Source organism: Macaca mulatta, chromosome 6 (genome assembly GCF_049350105.2).
Source record: "Macaca mulatta isolate MMU2019108-1 chromosome 6, T2T-MMU8v2.0, whole genome shotgun sequence".
Taxonomy (NCBI): Eukaryota; Metazoa; Chordata; class Mammalia; order Primates; family Cercopithecidae; genus Macaca; species Macaca mulatta.
Genome location: NC_133411.1, coordinates 67,046,198 through 67,065,661, shown reverse-complemented (window position 1 = coordinate 67,065,661; position 19,464 = coordinate 67,046,198). Strand labels below are relative to the sequence as shown.

Here is a 19,464-nt window from a genome sequence, read left to right as displayed (position 1 = left end):
GTCCTCAAAATTCATCCATGTTGTAGCATATGACAGGATATCCTTCTTTTAAGGCTAAATAATATTCCATTGTATGTATATACCACATGTTTTAATCCGTTCATTCATTGATGGACATTTAGATTGTTTCCACATCTTAGTATTGTGAATCTACATCAATGAACATGGGAATGCAAATATCTCTTTGACATGCTGATCTCAATTTTTTGGATAAATACCCAGAAGTTGGATTAGTAGATCATATGGTAGTTCTATTTTTAATTTTTGGAGAACCTCCATACTCTTTTTTATAGTAATGGCATCACTTTACATTCCCACTATCAGTGCACAAGGATTCCAATTTCTGCATGTCCTTGCCAACAGTTTTTTTTTTAGATAATGGCCAGCCCAACAGGAGTGAAGCAATATCTTGTGATTTTCCTTTGCATTTCCTTAATGATTAGTGATGTTGAGCATCTTTTCATATAGCTGTTTACCATTTGTATGTCTTCTTTGGAGAAATGTCCATTTCTTTCATTGGGTTTTTTAATTTTGAGGGGTTTCAGCTGGGTTTTGGGAGGTTTTGCTATTGAGTTGTAGGAGCTCCTATATATTGCGGATATTAACACCATATCAGGCATATGGTTTGCAAATATTTTCTCCTAATCTATAGGTTGTCTTTTCACTGTGTTTTCTCCCTTGCTGTGCAGAAACATTTTATTTTGATATAGTCCCCCTTGCCTGTTTTTACTTTTTTTTCCTTATGCTTTGATGCTTCCATGGATTAGAAAACTTAATATTGTTAAAATATCCACACTGGCCAATGCAATCTCTATCAAAATCCCAATGGTATTTTTTATAGAAATAGAAAAGCAATCTTCAAATTCATAAGAAACCACAAAAGACTGTGAATAGTCAAAACAATCTTGAAAAAGAACAAAAAATCTGGAGATCTCAGACTTCCTGATTGCAAAACATATTACTAAGTGACAGTAATCAAAACAGTGTGGCACTGGCATGAAGACAGACATAAAACCAATAGAACAGAATAGAACCGAGAAATAAATCCAAACATACACAGTTAACTGATTTTGACAAGGATGCCCAGAATATACAATGAAGAAAAAAAAGTCTTGAACAAACGGTATTGGGAAAACTGGATATTCACATGCAAAAGAATGAAACTAAACCTTATCTTAAACGATACACAAAAATTTGACTCAAAAGACTTAATTGTAAGACCTGAAGCTGTAAACCTAGAAGAAAAATTAGGGGGAAAATTTCATAGCATTGGTCTTGGCAGTAATTTGAGATGATTTCTTAGGGAGAGTTTCAGTTAAGAAAATTTTTCTTAAAAATAATCATTAAAAAGTAATGTATAAACTTCAAATAAAACAATTTTTGGTTGGGGCTTTCTGGTGGTCTTAGTCAACTCAGGCTGCATAATGAAGTACCCTAGACTGTTGGCCTAAACAGAAATGTTCTCACAATTCTGGAGGCTGGGAAGTCCAAGACCAAGATTGACTGATTTGGTTCCTGTTGAGGGCTCTCTTCCTACATGCAGATGGCTGCTTTCTCACTTTGTCCTCATGTGGTAAAGAGAGAATGCTCTTGTGTCTCTCTCCTTTCTTATATGAACACCCGCCCTGTTGGATTAGGGCCTCATCCATATGACCTCATTTAACATATGAATTCTGGAGGAAACAAGATTGATTTAACTTCAACCTCAACCTCATTGGGGGGTTAGGGCTTCAACATATGAATTCTGGGGGAAACAAGACTCAGTCCATAACACTGGCCTAATAAATACTTTTCAGAAAAATTGACCTTTTACCACATCATTGTGTCAAAAGTGTGCTAAGCAAGTCCAGCTTATCCTCTTTCATTTACAGTCCAGACATCAAACTCATGCTATCATTTCCATCTTGAATCTCTTTATTGCCCTGTGTTACTTGGGAGTGTCACTGACAAGCCAGAAACATATGTTATATATTTCTAGATATCACCTAAAGTTTTACTTATAAATAAGCATATACCCTTCATCTTTGTGCCTGTGTGTGTGTGTGTGTGTGTGTGTGTGTGTTTGTGTATGTGTATATGACAGGGTCTCACTGTGTTACCCAGGCTGGAGTGCAGTGGCATGATCTAGACTCACTGAAGCCTCAGCCTCCTGGGCTCAAGTGATTCTCCTGACTCAGCACCACAGGCTTGTGCCATCATGCCTGGCTTTTTTTTTTTTTTTTATAGAAACAGGGTTTCATCATGTTGCCCAGGCTGGTCTTGAACTCCTAAGCTCAAGCAAACCACCCCCCTCAGCCTCCCAAAGTGCTGGGATCACAGGTGTGAGCCACCATGCCCAGCCCCAGGCTTTTGTTTATAAAAATCATCTGTGAAAACAAAAGGTAAAATGTGTCTGTTCTTAAATATCTTAACTCTGTGCAAATGTATATATTATGCAAGCTAAAACATGCGTAGTATGATTTAGCTGTGTAATCTTGTAAAATGGCTAAATATCATGCCTTCTCAGAGTATCCTACTTAAATTTAATATGCAGTTTTATGATTGATTGGGAAAGATTGCCATCTGTGCATATCACTGTAAAATGCTAGTTTCTACAGTCTCATCTCCATAGTCAGAAAAAAGTAAATATTAAAATGGTGAATTTTGCAAATCATTATTTTGTTTACTCCAGAGAAGCTATTTGACCTGCAGGGAAATTTTCAGTAGAGAAATATCACTGGCATTGATTATAAATGAGTTTCATAAACTTGTGATATTGGTAACAGTGGGTAAAATATTTACTATTATAAAGAGGGAAAAAATGTATGTAATTATCCAGTTCCAGTTACTCTCCCCTTAAGCTCAAGGGTAAGCCTCCCCTCCCCGTGAGTGGCAAAGCATCCAAATGGGTTCCAATGTGTAGCCAACAGCATGAACTACAATACACAGGGGAGAGTGGAGTGCAGGAATATAAACAGCAGTAAAATTGTGACCTGAGGTCCACAAGCTACACCCTGTGTCTGGAGACCTGAGATCTGACGGACTGTTTCTGCTCATTATATTCAGCTGGAGCCCCACCTAGGTTGTTGGGACCTCCAAACCTTCCACACTTCCTGGTAGGAAATTATTCTTTCTCCTCAGTGAGGAATATCTAGAAAAAAATCAGCAGTCTCCACCCTCCCCGGATGTTAGCACACTGGAATTATGGAGTTGGGTGGAGACATAAAAGCAGCTGAAACTTTTAGAGCAATCTGGCTCCAGCATCTGCCACCTCATTGATTGCAAGGGCTGATTCAGGTGATTTGGCCTTCAGTTCTCTTCCCCTTTCATCTCTCCCTTTAGGTTCTTCCCAAAGTCATGTGTTCAAGTAAAGTTAAAGAGAATAACCTAGATGAAGATCCCCCCGGAAGATAAAGAGTAATAAAAGTGAAAAACAATAGCTGCTAAATAATGGGAGCGTACTAGCTGCCAGGCAATGTGGTAAATGCTTTCCAAACATTTTCTCTTCTAATCCTTGTAATGGCCCTAGAGCTAGGTACTGTAATTATCTTTATCAGCAGTGAAAGCCTAGAAAGGTACAGTAACGTGCCTTAGAGCATGCAAATAGGAAGTGGCTGAACCAAGATTTCAAATTTAACCCATGTTTTCTAACTCCTAAATAAACATATTAACAGGAACATTTTTGGTAGGTCTATCTGCCATTGTTCTTAACACGTAGCTAAAAAGGCAGCTCTCAGATGGTCCTGGCTTTAGTGATGGCCCAGGGTTCCCAGCGGCATTCAGCAAGATCTTCGCTGTGAGTTGCCTTCATAGATGCTTCGGTAATGGAGGCTGCTATTGATAGGGGTTCCTTAGTAGTTGCTCCACTGAGGCCCTCATTGCCCCACCCCCTTTGGGCTTCATACTGGGGGATCAGTGCTGAGTATAAGGTCCCAATGTCTAGGCTAGATGAGGAGAGCTATTTTCTCAGCACAGTAGCAGGACTCTGGCTCAGGAGAGGGCCCATATCATGGTCAAAAATAAATTGAAAAAGATTTAAACTAGGGAAGCAATATCTAGCAAAAGGCCAAAAAGATGAGAAATGACCTTCAGTAGACAAACAATTACAAGGTCAGTAGACACAAAGTATGGGAGCAGTTGAGAACGTGGAGGAAAGGTAGATTGAAACTGTATTACCATCCAATAATTCCACTGAAATGGAACAGTGTGGAGAACTTGGAGTATTTGTTCATTGGTCAGTTTGTCCAATTTCTTTTTGTTTCTTGTAGGGGGCTGGTTCCATAGAAAAGGATGGGTCTGTGGAGTAAATGATCATGAGTAGTGCTAGCCACACACATTCTTTAACACTTCTGAATACAGCAGGCCAGCTGGTCATTACTCTTACTGCCCCCTCGTATATGACAATATACATAATGACAAATACAGCTATGTCATTCCTCCTCCAAAACTGCCTTCTGGCAAAAGTTATCTGTTTTAAGAATTGTGTGCATTCTTAAATTGCATTAAGGGAAGCAAACATGTGGAACAAGAAAGCACCTCACTTAGTTCCATTTGCGAAGCCCTTTTGCAGACCCACTGACCCTTCCCTAATTCCAAATGAAATCTCAAATGCTGTAAAGAAACCCACCAAATGGGTTACAGCAAAGACTTTTTACACCCTACTGTTACGTTTAGAATTGGAAAAATCTGGGGATTTGGCAAATTCCAAAATGTTGGGTCATATGAAAACTTTTTTTTTGAGACAGAGTCTCGCTCTGTCACCCAGGCTGGAGTGCAGTGACATAATCATGGCTCACTGCAGCCTTGACCTCCTAAGTTCAGGTGATCCTCCTGCCTCTGCCTCTGGGGTAACTGGGACTACAGGTAAGCACCACCATACCCAGGTAATTTTAAAATTTTTTGTAAAGATGGTGTTTCACCATGTTGCCCAGGCTGGCCCTGAACTCCTGGGCTCAAGCAATTCACCAGTCTTGGCTTCCTAAAGTGCTGGGATTACAGGGGTGAGCCACCACACCCAGCCCCATATGAAACTTTAGTCTCAGAATTAGCCTTTGCATGCGTCACCTATAAGTTAATCAGAATGTTATTTTCAGAAGTTCCATGTAGGTAAGGAAGCTAAAAGGTGTTCCTGTATTTTTTTTTTAATGATTAATAGGAAACTTCATAATAGAGGTGTAAACAGAGTCTATTCTCCCCAGCGTTAGAATCAGACAGCTTGAGTTTAAAACCCACTTATGAACTTGAGCATACTACTTTACATAGAGTCGTTTGTCTATGCCTCAGGGTTCCCATGGTCAAATGGAAAATACAGTGCCTACTTCAAAGGGTTATTTTGAGGATTAAATAAGATAATATGTGCAAAGCACAGTGCCTGGAACGTGGAAGGTGCTCCAGAAGTTTTATTATTATGAACATTATTATTATTGCCACCATCATCATTAAATTTGGTTATTTTTACTCTCCCCAATCCTTTAGTTACTTTTTCGAACTTTCGCTAGGTTTTTGCTTGGGCTCCATCTAATTGGCTATGAGTCAAAAGAGAATTCACCACATCTAAGTGTTTTCTAAAGAATGTCTTTGGAAAATTCACAACTGATCATTTTGATACCAGCATCTAAGGTTAGGGCTACCTTATCCTTCATCACCTTCTTGTTTTATTCATAATACCACGATGTGGACTGTTGATAAAATTGTGTTTCAAAAATAAGTAGCTTATTTGAAGCCATCTATAATTTCAGCCCAAACTGACTAATCAGGCTAACTTTCAGAAAGTTAAGTAAGTAGTCTAATTCTCAGTTAACTTACTACCTACCGAGTAAAAATGTACTGCCTTTTAAAATCCACAACTAACCTCCCTCTCTCAAGGCAAACCCCCTAGTTCTAATATTTGAAGTATTTAATGAACAAGCCTTTTTGGGGGTCCTCATGTAGTTAAAAATTTATTTTTCTCCTTTTTCTTTACTCTGTTTTTTTGTCTTTCTTGCTTTCCTTTTTTTTTTTTTTTTTTTTTTTTTTTTGAGACAGAGTCATGCTCTGTCACCTAGATTGGAGTGCAGTTACACGATCATAGTCACTGTAACTTTGAACTCCTGAACTCAAGTGATCCTCCCATGTGTGCCTCCAAAGTGTTGGGATTACAGGCATGAGCTACTGTGCTCAGCCTCTACTCTGTTTTCTACCTTTTATTTGTTGCAAAAGCAATATGTTTATTTCAACAAATACTAGTCTTCCCCATCTTACTCCCCTGAGATTTCAGTGTTAAAAGTTGATTTGTGCATCTCCACATAAGTCTTTATAACAAACTTCTGCTGACACTCCTTGACCCAGCTTGCCATAAACACATCCAGTCCTACCTGTTAGGTTGAACTGTACAGAACTGCCATTTTTATAGGTCCCCACTATTCTTTAATACCAAGCCTCAAATTGAGCCAGACACTAAATGTCCTGTTTTATATACATGCCTTACTCATTCCTTCTTGGGTTTGTTCTTGTGGCTTCACTTTTGATGGGTGGCCTCCACACCCAACCCCAGCTCTACTCTGGCTGGACATTTTTTAACTCTCCTTCAAAGGTGTACATCCTGCAACTTCTTAAATTCCCTTTACATTCATTGTCTACATCACATAGTCTGATTGCCTATATAATACAATTTCATGTTTTAGTATACTATTTAATACAGATGCCACCTGTTTTGTTGCTTTTATTTTCTCTGGTTGCTTGATGTTCTATTACCTTAACTAGACTTTAGTGCTTTGTAGAAAAGGACAATGTTTAGTATATCTGTACTTATTAAAGTGCTGATCTAAGGACATAGGATGTAATGTAAAAGTTTATTCAATGAATATTTCAAAATACAAAGTCTCTTTTTCTATAAAGTCATTCACTAATACTGACATTTGCTGGTACTTCAGACTAGAGATTCTCAGTAATATTACCTTTTCTTGATAACTAATTTTGATCATAAGAGCATTTAATATAATGGGAATCAATTATGCAAATGAACTCAGACCCTAGGTTCACTTCCCAAAACAAACCGTATTCTGAGAATACTTGCGGTGCCAAAATTTAGAGTGAAACCTCAGACTGTTAATCATGCTCATGTTACTTTATTCCAACACAATAAGTAGTCAGTGATTTGTTATGGAAATTCAATTAAATCCTCTCAAGTATTTTTTCTTTAAATAAAAGTCCAATAAAATATCAGTCATTATTTTTAGATCTTCATTCTCAATGTTTGTAAAGCTAATACTGATATTAGATTAATGTAATTGTATCAATATTGACAATTACTTAGTATACATTGTGAACTTTGTTTTTTGGATGCCATTTAAAGGGTTATTTTCGTGAGTCCCTAATAAATAATTTAGGCCTTTAGGTTATTTAACCCTTCAGTGGAAAATAGAGTTTCTTTGTTTAAGAAAATGATCTCCATCTAGTGGACAAATTTTTATATTATGGTATACAAAGAAAAATATTAAAGCCCCCAGAATATCTCATATCAAGCACTTTCTGACCTATTAATAAATGTTTTGGTTTTAGTGGTAATATTGTGACTTAAAAGTTTTAAGATTTAAAAATATCTTAAATATCTAAATGACTTAAGATATTTAGCAATATTTGTTTCAAAACTTATAGTGAAGTGTCTCTGTAAGTTGACTTGCTTAATTTAGTTGGAAAAATTGTAATTAAAGAAAAAGTATTACTGATTTCTGCAAATTTGGTATTTATTCAATTGAATTGAAAAAGACTAAACCAAAACTCACACTTCTGTATGAGGGTATTTTCTTTTTCAAAATGTAGCAAAAAGAATATCTTGATATTAAAGGGAAATAAACATAAACATTTCTATAGGTATTCACATTACTAGGTCCTCCTCATGTTGAAAAGCTGCCATGACTGTCTTCTTAGAAGAGAAATCTACTTTGCCAAACCCCCACTATTCAGAAGTTTTTAATGTCTTCCAGTTGTATACTAAATACAATACCTTCAAAAACCTTCTTAAGTACTACTCTTCATGAAAACTTCTCAGATATCCCAGCCTGAGTTAATCATTCATCCTTTATTTTTGTATCTTAATGCACTCATAGTAGGTGCTTAATAAATGCCTTTTTAAGTATATCCAAGGAGAGTTTGCTGAAGATCCCTAATGTATGTCTGTTGAATGATTAGAGACCATCCTCCTCTTCCAGTCTTCCTGGGAATTGACAAGGTCCCACATACATATGTGCCTATCCTATTCTGGTGAAACAGAGGTCCCTTGTTTGGGTGTCACATATATTTGTGGCTTATATAATCATGCAGTATAGCTTGAAAGCCTTTAGGAACAATCAATGATAATACAGTTAGCTCAGCGACTGGTCAATTAACTTTTCTAGGACCTGGTATCCTCCTCTGTAAAGTGAGTCTGTTCAACTAGATAATCTCTCATTGTCCCTCCTGAACCAAATCAATATATCTATAAAGTGACACAATTCTAAGAAAATTTTAAGTTGGAAAAACATATTTACAAGTGCTCAAGATAGTGAGTTTTTCGTCTTCTGTTTACTTGATGGATTATTTTGGAGCTACTGTTATTTGATCATAGATTCAAAGTGATCCATGAAACATCTTCCAATCTTAGAGTCACAACTCTATTTATTAATGACTCCAATAAAGAAAATAAAGGAATGTTTTAAATTTAGCTAGTTAATAGTTTGGATAAAGCTTCTAATGGGGAAAATGTTAATGACAGCAAAACTTGAATTCACGTGTTTATTTATTCATTCAACAATTTTTTCTTTAAAACCACACACCTGCTGGGCTATCATAAGCTCTCACCCTCCTCTCCTAAGAACACATGAAAGTTGACTTTATTTTAATACTGGTTGATGTTTCACTAGAAAGGTTCTTTGTGGAAAGTTTATCTAGATTATAAGGACTATGACGTTAAGAACTGTGTGTGTAGTTATTTTTTTCCCAGCTCTGAAATACGTATTGCTGAGCACAGTGCCTTTTATTCATTTAATCATTTACTCAAGACACTTGGGCACAGTTTTCAAAGAGCCAAGAATACGCTGAGTCTCCATTCGTAGAGAGCTCCTGGGTGAAAAACATTTTCAATTCATTGTAAATTCTGTCATTAGGGAGTGGGAAAGTGTCTTGGGAGCATAGAGAAAGGGCCTTTCACAAAGTTCTGATATACCAGGGCAGCCTTTCAGGTGCAGGCTAAGTCTCAAGGTTGAGTGACAATTAGGCAGGGGAAAGGAGATTTGATTATTTAGGGGAGCATGAGGTGATAGCCTGTGACAAGGAGATGGTGCCTCAATATGAGTTGGGCATGAAGTCCCCAGTGGATGAGGGCTGCAAGTTGACGCTGGGAGGGCGACTAATTGTAATTGAGAGCAGATGGTTAGACTGGCAGTCTAGCAAAGAAATTTTGACTTCATCCTGAGAGCAATAGTAAGTTACTGAAGAGTTTTAAACTGAAGAATGACACTGGAAAATGGATTCAGGACACTAATATAAAGGTTGTTATAATAATATAGATGAAATTTGATGGAGACCTGAATCTAAAATATTGGTAGTAGGGATGGAAGGAAGTGGGTACAATGGAAATTAATGCTTGGATGGATGTAGTAGGGTAGGAGTGTGGGGGAGGATCCCACGTTTGGGAGAACAGCATTAGGCACAAAATGGGCATTTGTTGAATCAAATTCAAATATTTAACGAATTACTGTGTATTTGTTATTTTCCGAAAGGAATTTTGTACTTAGAAGATTAAGTTTTGCAGAACGTTTCCCGTTTAACTGAAGTTGAGTTTGGAAAAACCTGTATCTTGTATCCGGTCAGTTAACAACAGTATCCAGGAAAACAAGAATGTGAAGTCAATGTGTTTTTCTTTTATGTATTTCAATATTATCATATTCTTATGGCAGAAATTAGCTGTAATTTTGATTCCTGCTAATTCCACTGTCAATTCCTCAGTTGAAGCTAAATACTTTGTGAAAATATGAACATGTGAATGTTCATAGCAACATAATTCCTTCTCCTTCCTTTACAGTTTTGATGTGGACAATGGCACATCTGCGGGACGGAGTCCCTTGGATCCCATGACCAGCCCAGGATCTGGGCTAATTCTCCAAGCAAATTTTGTCCACAGTCAACGCCGGGAGTCCTTCCTGTATCGATCTGACAGCGATTATGACCTCTCTCCAAAGTCTATGTCCCGGAACTCCTCCATTGCCAGTGATATGTAAGTACAAGGGTAGGCAAAGAGAGAGAAAACCAAGTAAATTTATTTCTAGAGCTGATGATGTAATAAAACTAATTGACTTTTGTTCAACTATATCACTCTTCTCCAATATAGAAAGAATATGAATAAAATTATACAAGCTAGAAATGAATGGTAGATTTAACTTGAGTGCACTGTCACTCTTGATTAACACACACACACACACACATACACACACACACTCATGTATTTATTTTCCCAGAAAATACACTTTCTAGGAAAACTGAGAATTAAATTTTTAATGGAAACTAACACTTAACTCACTACCTTATATTTATGTAGAACCTGAGTTTTAGCTACCTACCTACATGGATATTTTCTAATATTTGAAAAGCTTTCAACTACATTGGAAAAGTCCAGTGAACCAGACTGTATAGCATTTTGAATATATTTCAATTTATGTATGTACAGATGTTAGCACTGGTTTGCCGGATCATTTAAGAAATCTTTGTGGAACTTTGCGGAAATTAAGCCAATTTGTAAGGATCATTAGAGGCAAGCACAGAAAACGTTAGAGAGACTTGAATATCATTTAAGACATAGTAAAGCTTGAAAAACAGTGAAAACTGACAAGCAGGTTTGCAGATCATATACCATCACTAGCTCATTTTCTCAGTGCATTTCATTCTTGTGGTATTGTGCATGTTTTTCTACATGGGTCTTTATTCTCACTCAATACCTATACTATCATTTGTGGCACATCTGCCTCTGTATAGAATTGATCTTCATCTTTCTCTCTTGGTCTATACATTTGTCCAGTAACATTCACCATCTTTTCATGACACCCGTCTCAAAAACTCACAACAGGCTGCAGTTTATCTTATAAGAATTAGTCTGTATGGGACCCCTGAGTGTCTAGTGTTATTCCTGCCATCTAGCAGAGCATCAGGGTATTGCAATAGGTCTACATGGGGTTCTAGAAATGAAATTATATTTCACTCATTTTTACAAACTGTGGTTGCTATTTTAGCAGTTGTATTATTGACGTTTACCCTTCTTCATCTCTAAACAACTTTCTATTCCTAGTGACCCTATTTCTACATTATTTTTATCTCACTTTCTTAGATTTGAAATTCATGACACTTATTTATTCATACACACATAATGAGAATGCTTCTTGAGCAAATATGGTGTATTTAAAGCTCTCAATCTGTGGAGCAGTAAGGTCTGGCATTTTAGACCATTGTTATAAAATATGGTGAGCACAATCCTTGAGGCATTTACAATGTACTGCAGGAACATAGAGAGGAGATGGACAGTTTTCTACCCAAGGGAAAAGTACAGAAAATACCGGGCTAAGGGAACAACATTTACTAAATGTGAGGCATGGAAAATTATGGCTGAACTAAGGAATGACAATCTGCTTGATGTGAATAGTGAAACCTGGCAAAAGAGAAGAAAATTTCAAATATAGTCTATGGGACCTGAGAGTCACAGAGGTTTTTAGCTGAGTTTTGGCATGATCATATTCTTGTTTTTATTGCATCTTGATTACTCTATTGTTGAATGATTGCATAGCAAAGTGACTACAGGGAAGTATTTCGTGTTGAAATTCACAGAAGTAAGGCAGGCTAAATATGATGAAGACCTAAATCAAGGGAGTGATGGCAGTGGAGCAGAGATGGCTTAGATGCAAGAGGCTTATAGAATGGTTCTGTGTGTGTGTGTGTGTGTGTGTGTGTGTGTGTGTGATGTATGTCTGTATGTTGGGGAACAGCCAGTGGAGAAGGAGAATCAAAGAGAATGCTGATTTTTGACCATGAATAACTATGTACCTGGTGACGTGGACATGAGGGACAAAGGGAAGCGAGTAGAAAACACAGCAGATAACAGGTGATGAATTGGCTTGTACGTGATAAGCCTAGGGTAAACAAGACAACAGTTAAATACTAGAACAGCAAACAGAAATAACAGTCCAGAGAACCAGGAGAAATGAGAACAGTTACCTTCTATAATTACTAGGTTTTTGAATGACAGTTGAGTGGAGCGTCATATTCAGGTAATAGCATTAGGAGCCCCTGGGCTAAGGAATGAATTGAAGTGGAAATGTGAGCAAACCCAGGCATCTCTTTAAAAGGCTGATGAGTGGAGGAGGAAGAGAAAACTAAGGTTTCCTGACAGAGAATTAGGTTCAAGCAGAATTTTTATGAATTCAGGATACTTGAGCTGAGGGAAGACTCCACGAGATAGAAAGAGACTAAAAATTCAAGGGGAAAAAAGGGTTAAAGATGGAGCTGTAGTTGCTGACAAAAATGTGATCATAAGCCAGAGTAAGGAGGCTATCCTTGGAAAAGTAGTAAATACCAGAACTGTATTCTTTAGAAAGGACAAAGAAGACCTGCCTGGGCAACATAGTGAGACCTTGTCCTTACTAAAAATCCAAAAAATTAGCTGGCTGTGGTGGCATGTGCCTTTAGTCCGAGACTGAGGTAGGAGGATTGGTTGAGCCCAGGAGTTCAAGGTTGCAGTGAGCTATGATCACGCCACTGCACTCCAGCCTGGGTGACAGAGCAAGACAAGACTGTGTCTGGGGAAAAAAAAAAGAGAGAGAGAGAAGGAGAAGAAGAGAGAAGAAAAAAAGGAAGAAGAGAGAAGACAAGAAGAAAAAGAAGAGAGAAGGAGGAGGAGGAGAAGAGTAAAAAAGGGAAATGTAAATTTAGAGATGGAGGAGTAAAATGTTAAGAGATATTAGCCATAAATCCTCTAAACATTTTACTCCTCCATCTCCAAATGAATGAATGTAAAAGTAGAAGGTGTAGCCATCAATAGCCAGAGGAGAGAGGGATGGGGCAGCTTGAGAAGAAAGGGAAAGGCTTAAAAAATCGACTATGCAGATCATAAAAGGGAACAGGGTAGAGGTGAGTAGAATACTGACCAGCCCCATGGATAACAATAAACAATGTTAAATAGGCAAATGACTGAACTGAAAGTCATCTAATGCAACTTCATCAAGGGTGAGTCAACCTCGGTACTGATAAAAGAAAGAGGAAAACTCACAGTGAGTTAGTGGAGTCCATTTATGTAGTTATGTGTTCTACCTTTTTAAATTGTAGTAAACTGAGTTTTGGATAGATCATTTCTTTCATACATTCTACTCCAGTTAGTAAATATTAAATATATACATATATTTTATGAAAACCTTACAGCATTTCATATTTAAATATGAAATTTCAAAATCAAACTTGCAAGGATGACCTCATTTTGCTGTGTGTCTCAAGAGTTCTTTATCTGATCAGACTCAGATAGAAAGATGAGTTTAATCAGACCATGAGTCAACTCTATATGTTGCTGAAAAATAATGTGTTCACATGTTTAGCTTTTCCATTCTCCTTGGATATTTACATTGGAGCAGTAAGATGTTCCTTTGACACCAACTCCTAGAAAGCATTCTTTCTACCAAGGAGATTAAGTTTCTGCGGAAAGAAAAGTAAATAGAATAAATATTTCAACATTTAATCTGACACTACACATATCTTCCACCATAAAGGACTATGCCCTCTCTTAATATGAATTCTCATATGGTCATGTGTAAACTTTAATTTTCTTACCTTACCTATTTCACAATAATGCTATGAAGACTGTCTGATGTCTGTAATTTAACTGTGCTTTATAGAGAATGATGTTATGATATATTTAATTACTTGATGATTTCATATTAATTGTTCTAGTTAAGCTTTCCTATTGAGAAATTTTCTTAGAAATTTCAAACACAAACTGTACCTAATGAGGATAGGTACCTAATGAAAAGGTATTTAAAATGAAGATTTGTGGTTATCTATTTAATTGAACTGTTTTGGAAAACCTTTAAATACTCTTTAAGTTTAAATATAACTATTTACTATATTGCGAAAGTGAGAAGAAGGAAAATAATCCCCTCTAGTAGATAGGATATCGTCATCTTGTCCTCTATAAATAGAAACCAATGAAATGGCAAAACAGATAAAGATGGTGGTAATAATAATCATAACAGACATGGTGTGTGTATATCATCAACTTTCCCAAGTATTTTCACACCAGCTATCTTATTTGATATACTCACAGTCCTTTTGATAGCGACATCTTTTGGAAAAAAAAAAAACAACCATTTTGATTATTTCTAGGAGCACATAATTTTGATAATGCCATTGTAAACAAAGTACTGTATGCTACTACAGCAAAAACTGCTGAGAAACAGAAGTAACTGTTGACCAAATTCATTAAACCAGTGAAATACATAGCAGTATGAAAATTTGATTAAGAATAAAATAAAAGCTCAAAGAGGTACAAAGTAAATATATAGCCAACTCTTAGAGAATGTATACAAGTATAGAGCACTAGGCTAAACTCAGAATCTTAAAAAATTAGCTCATACAAGGCAGAAGAGAAGTTCCTGATCACTTCTGCTCAGAGACCATCACAGTTTGTTAAATATAGATGATGCAGTAGCAACTTAATTCTTAAGAAAAGTAAGAAAAAGAAAAATGTTAAGTATTAGCATAAGTCTAATAAATAAATACATGAAAGTAAATTTGAATTACCATTAATAGTAAAAATTTTTTGTAACAGTAGAAACAACTAGATAACAAAAGGTTGCCCAAGTGACATCATGAAGAAACATGATGAAAATTACAGTGTAAATAGACAATATTTTTGTCATCTTAATATTTCAGCATCTGAGTAACAATCACTTCTGTTGTTTCACATCATCCAGTAATATAGTATCTGTATTTGGAAGCACACAAAGATATGATACGTTTCAAAGATTAAGAGGAGAATTAGCAGTGACAAGATAAGTAGAATTGTCACAAAACTATGAATTTATTGAATATAAGTTACCTGTCAAACTACTTAAGTTTTAAGAAATACTCAGTTCACCTGGATAACTGACCTTGTATTCCCCATCCTTTGTTGAATTAACACCAACACATAGGATGCAAAGATGATCCAATCGTCTCTTCACTCACATTTATATACATTGCTTCTACACACAGAATATGGGGTGGGGTGAATGCATTCAGAGGGCCAGTGAGGAGGAAGTGAGTAGACTTGATATACCATAAAAACCTGGGCATACTTGGGAATCTAGCTAAGTTATCCCCAAGCACTATACAGATATATCAGACTTCATTGATCAGGCCTTTGGGGTGCCCCATTGGGGCATTTTCTCAGCTAGTGGATAATACTCTCCCTACCCCCCATCTCAAACTACTGTCATTTCTTTAGCAATTAACAAGTCCCTCACCATTTCTTGGGCCTCTAATGTGTGTTTTCAGTCATAGCCACTCCTCTCTACTTCTTTTGCCTACTAAGTATAAGGGTAGTATTGCTTCCAGTCCTGGGTTTGAAAAAGGAAGAAGAATTCGCTTTATGTCTATTTGTATCTTTTATTCCAGATTATTAATCTTCCCTGGTCTTACTAGGAAGAATATAAATAAAAAGACGTTGCATTACAAAGGTTCTAATTCTCGCTGGATGTACATGAAAAGTTTGTAGTCATCTCTTAGCTAGATTGCAAGATAATATTACACTAATGAACATTTCATCGCTTCTTGGCCTTTTGGCTAAGATCAAGTGTAAACATTTCAAAAGCATATTAATTTGCTATCTTGAAAGCCTTCTTCCATTAACCACACAAAGAAAGCTACCATGGTCAAATCATCTCTTCCCCAGTTCCTGGGTTGTTCCCAACTGGGGAGGTATCCTCACCCCTCACCCTGTGGTGTAGGAGTGATGGGACTAGGGCCAGGATTCTCAAAACATGTCCTGAGGCAGCAGAGGGAATGCACGTGGGTGCAAGCGTTATTTTAAATTTTCAAGAAAAACACAAAAACATGTGTCAACCACCTGGAAAACTAATAGCTTGAAATAGTTCCCAGTTTCCAATAAAGACCACGATATTCCTTTCTGTGACACCATATCTTTGCAAAATTGGGTTTTGAGCAATTGTTGGATAAAAATCAAGTGCTGAGCAGAAATCAATGTGCAACAAAAATAAGCAAGCCAATGTCCAATCTCATTCCAAAATGAGAAATTGACATAGTGCTCAGTGGCTGCTAAATTGTTAGAACAAAACCTTATTAAATTATTTGGACTTAACTATTTAATAATTGGAACTATTAGTTATTTCTTTTGGCCAACGGGTTGCTGTTATTTAAAAAATTGAGATATTAAGGGCACCGCGTACTGAGAAAGTTTGAAAATCCTTGGATTGGGTGTTTATTCATATCTGAAGAATTAGAGCTAAATCAGGCTAGGTGTGGTGGCTCACATCTGTAATCCTAGCACTTTGGGAGGCCCAGGCAGGCAGATGGCTTGAGCTGAGGAGTTCGAGACCAACTTGAGCAACATGTTGAAACCCTGTCTCTACAAAAAATACAAAAATTAGCTGGGCATGGTGGTGGGCGCCTGTAGTCTCAGCTACTTGGGAGGCTGAAGTGGGAGGTTCACTTGAGCCCAGGATGTTGAGGTTGTAGTGAAGCATGATCCCACCACTGTACTCCAGCCTGGATGACAGAGTGAGACCCTGCCTCAAGAAAAAAAAAAAAAAAATGATTAGAGATAAATCAGATCTCTATGTGAGACTCTGTGAGAGAATTTTGTTAGGAGGAAAAAAATAACAGTTTCAAAGCTGTGAGCGTTCTGATGTGCTCTAGAGTAGAGAATTTATCTTCTTCTTAATTCTGTTAGGATCCCAGGTAGCCAAAATCTTTTATTATAAAATGTGATATTATTTTGGTAATGATCTAGATAGACCAGGCTTTTTCTTCCATTGCTGTGTGCTGGCCACTGTTACTAGTATTATTCGGAGTGTTGATGCAGACATTAATACTAGCTGTTAAATCTCAAGAAGTTTATCAGCAAAATATGCTAAAGTCATCTGCTACTAGAATACCTTTTTACTATCTTTTTGTTTAAAAATTCTGCTTTATTTGGTGCCATTTTTTCAATCACTTAGGTAGTTTTATTTCTGATTTTAAAAAATAGGAGTTTCATGAATTGTAAAATAAGTCTGGTAAATTAGCTAAACATGTTTCTTCAATCCTTGAACAGGGGGATTTAAAATATTAGCTGAATAGGCATTTTATATTCCTAATCTCATACTTTCAAAAAATCATAAAAATGAAATCCTGATGTTTAGACATTTTAAATGGTAATGTTGTTCATGCCACAGGGTAAAAATAAAGTATTGATTTTAATGCTTTACTATAGTGAGATGGTGTCAGCACCTCTGAGTATCATTGCCAGTGCTCTAACCTTTAAAATAACGAATTAATTGAGTTATATGTAGTAATATATCTTGGTTATTGCTACCAAAGTAATAGATATATACTAAAGTCTTAGGAGATGTGGAGGGATAAATGTTAGTCATAAAAAGTTGTTAAAGCAGAGGGAAAAAGAAGTGAAAATTGACCAAACATATATGTAATTCATTGTTTCTATGATAAGGCTGCTGCAATTCTAACTCTAGGACTTTGTGCTAATATATAGCATACCATTTTATTTTCTAGATTCCCTTTATACCCACTATGTTCCTCAGTATATGCCCTCACTTTTTTTGTTTGTTTTGAGATAGAGTCTCACTCTGTTGCTCAGGTTGGAGTGCAGTGGCACAGTCTCAGCTCAGTGCATCCTCCACCTCCCGGGTTCAAGCAATTCTCCTGCCTCAGCTTCCTGAGTAGCTGGGATTACAGGTGCCCGCCACCGTGCCTGGCTAATTTTTTTTGTATCTTTAGTAGAGATGGGGTTTCACCATGTTGGCCAGGCTGGTCTCGACCTGACCTCAAGTGATCCTCCCACCTTGGCCTCCCAAAGTGCTGGGATTAAAGACTGAACTCACTTGTAAATCATTTAAATGTGAAAAAAGAAAAAATTCTAAAGAAAAATGAGTTTTTCTCACTCCTGTATATAAGAGAAAGAGTGTGACTTTGAATTGTTTAAACTTATAAATAATGATTATATAATTATGCTTGTACCTCAGATTTAATACATTTCAAAGGATAATATCTCCTTTCTTTAAAAAAAAAAGCAGGGAGAAGGGGTAGTTTAATAACAAGAGCAATTATTCCACAATCCTATGAGACATTGAATTCCTGCCAGAAGAAAGTAAACTTGAATTGGCCTCAGTCAAGGAAGATTAGCCTGTTTTTCAGTGCATACCAAAAGAATGCAATCTCTAAGAGCAAATTATGTGTGAAATAAACTAAAATAAGGAAAGTTTGAAGACCATTTTGAAATAAAAAAAACTAGTCCAGTAACCTGGATAGTGCTCTCAATGCAACATGGTCCCTAGATGAAGGACCCGTAGTTGAAAATTACTGATTCTTCCTGCCTCTTGAAATTTTAAGAGGCAAATGGCCACTGCGGGAGAGATACTGGTTCATCCAATTGTGGATATTGTACCTAGAGGTATACTAGTATACTCTCACTTTATCTCAACCCTCTTCCCTCTGTATATTAAAGAAGACTAAAATCAAAACCATGCTCCAGTGTATGGTAAAATAGAAATATTTTGAACTTTAAATCTGGTTTTTTTTTTTGTTTTTTTTTGTTTTTGAGACAGTCTCACTCTGTTGCCCAGGCTGGAGTGCAGCAATGTAATCACAGCTCACTGCAGCCTTGAGCTCCTGGGCTCAAGTGATTCTCCCACCTCAGTCTCCCTAGTAGCCCAAACACGGGGGTATGCCACCACTCCCGGCTAATTTTTTTAAATTTTTAGCAGAAATGAGGTTTTGCTATGTTGCCCAGGTTGTTCTCGAATTCCTGAGCTCAAGCAGTACTCCTGCTTTGGCCTCCCAAAGTGCTGAAATTACAGGCAAGAATCCCTATGCACAGCCTGAACTTTAAATCTTAACAGTGGGGCCTATGGTGGCAGGCTGAGAAGAAGAAAGTTGACTTCTATTGGAGATAACCAATACATGTTTTCCACATTCTAAATAAAGGTGTGTATCAATTGATGTGCATTTTTGAATACTGTCATTGTTTTACTAATTTAGAAAATATCAGTAGCACCTACTCCATGCCAGAGTATCATTTGAAGACACCGTAGATCCATGAAAATAAGACAAAACAAAATTGTTTGGAGCATGCATTCTTGTCTTTATTTAATTTTTAAAAATTCTTGATAGAAAAGGAGATGTTTCCAGCCAACACTGAGATTCCTATATAAATACTTGTTTTCACTTACACATCAATCACTTTAAATATTTACTTTTGCTTATCAGTCTTAGCTTCTTAAT

The 19,464-nt window shown here is 36.8% G+C and overlaps 1 protein-coding gene across 8 annotated transcripts in view; it reads left to right on the top strand.

Annotated features, from left to right (window-relative positions):
• PDE4D (phosphodiesterase 4D) overlaps positions 1-19,464 on the top strand; it is a 1,577,486-nt gene that overhangs the window by 1,321,245 nt on the left and 236,777 nt on the right. For all 8 annotated transcript variants that reach the window (XM_078004763.1, XM_078004764.1, XM_028850059.2 and 5 more), the window contains one exon: positions 10,019-10,210. In XM_078004763.1, the coding sequence (XP_077860889.1) occupies positions 10,019-10,210 (192 nt within the window). The remainder of the gene's footprint in view (positions 1-10,018; positions 10,211-19,464) is intronic.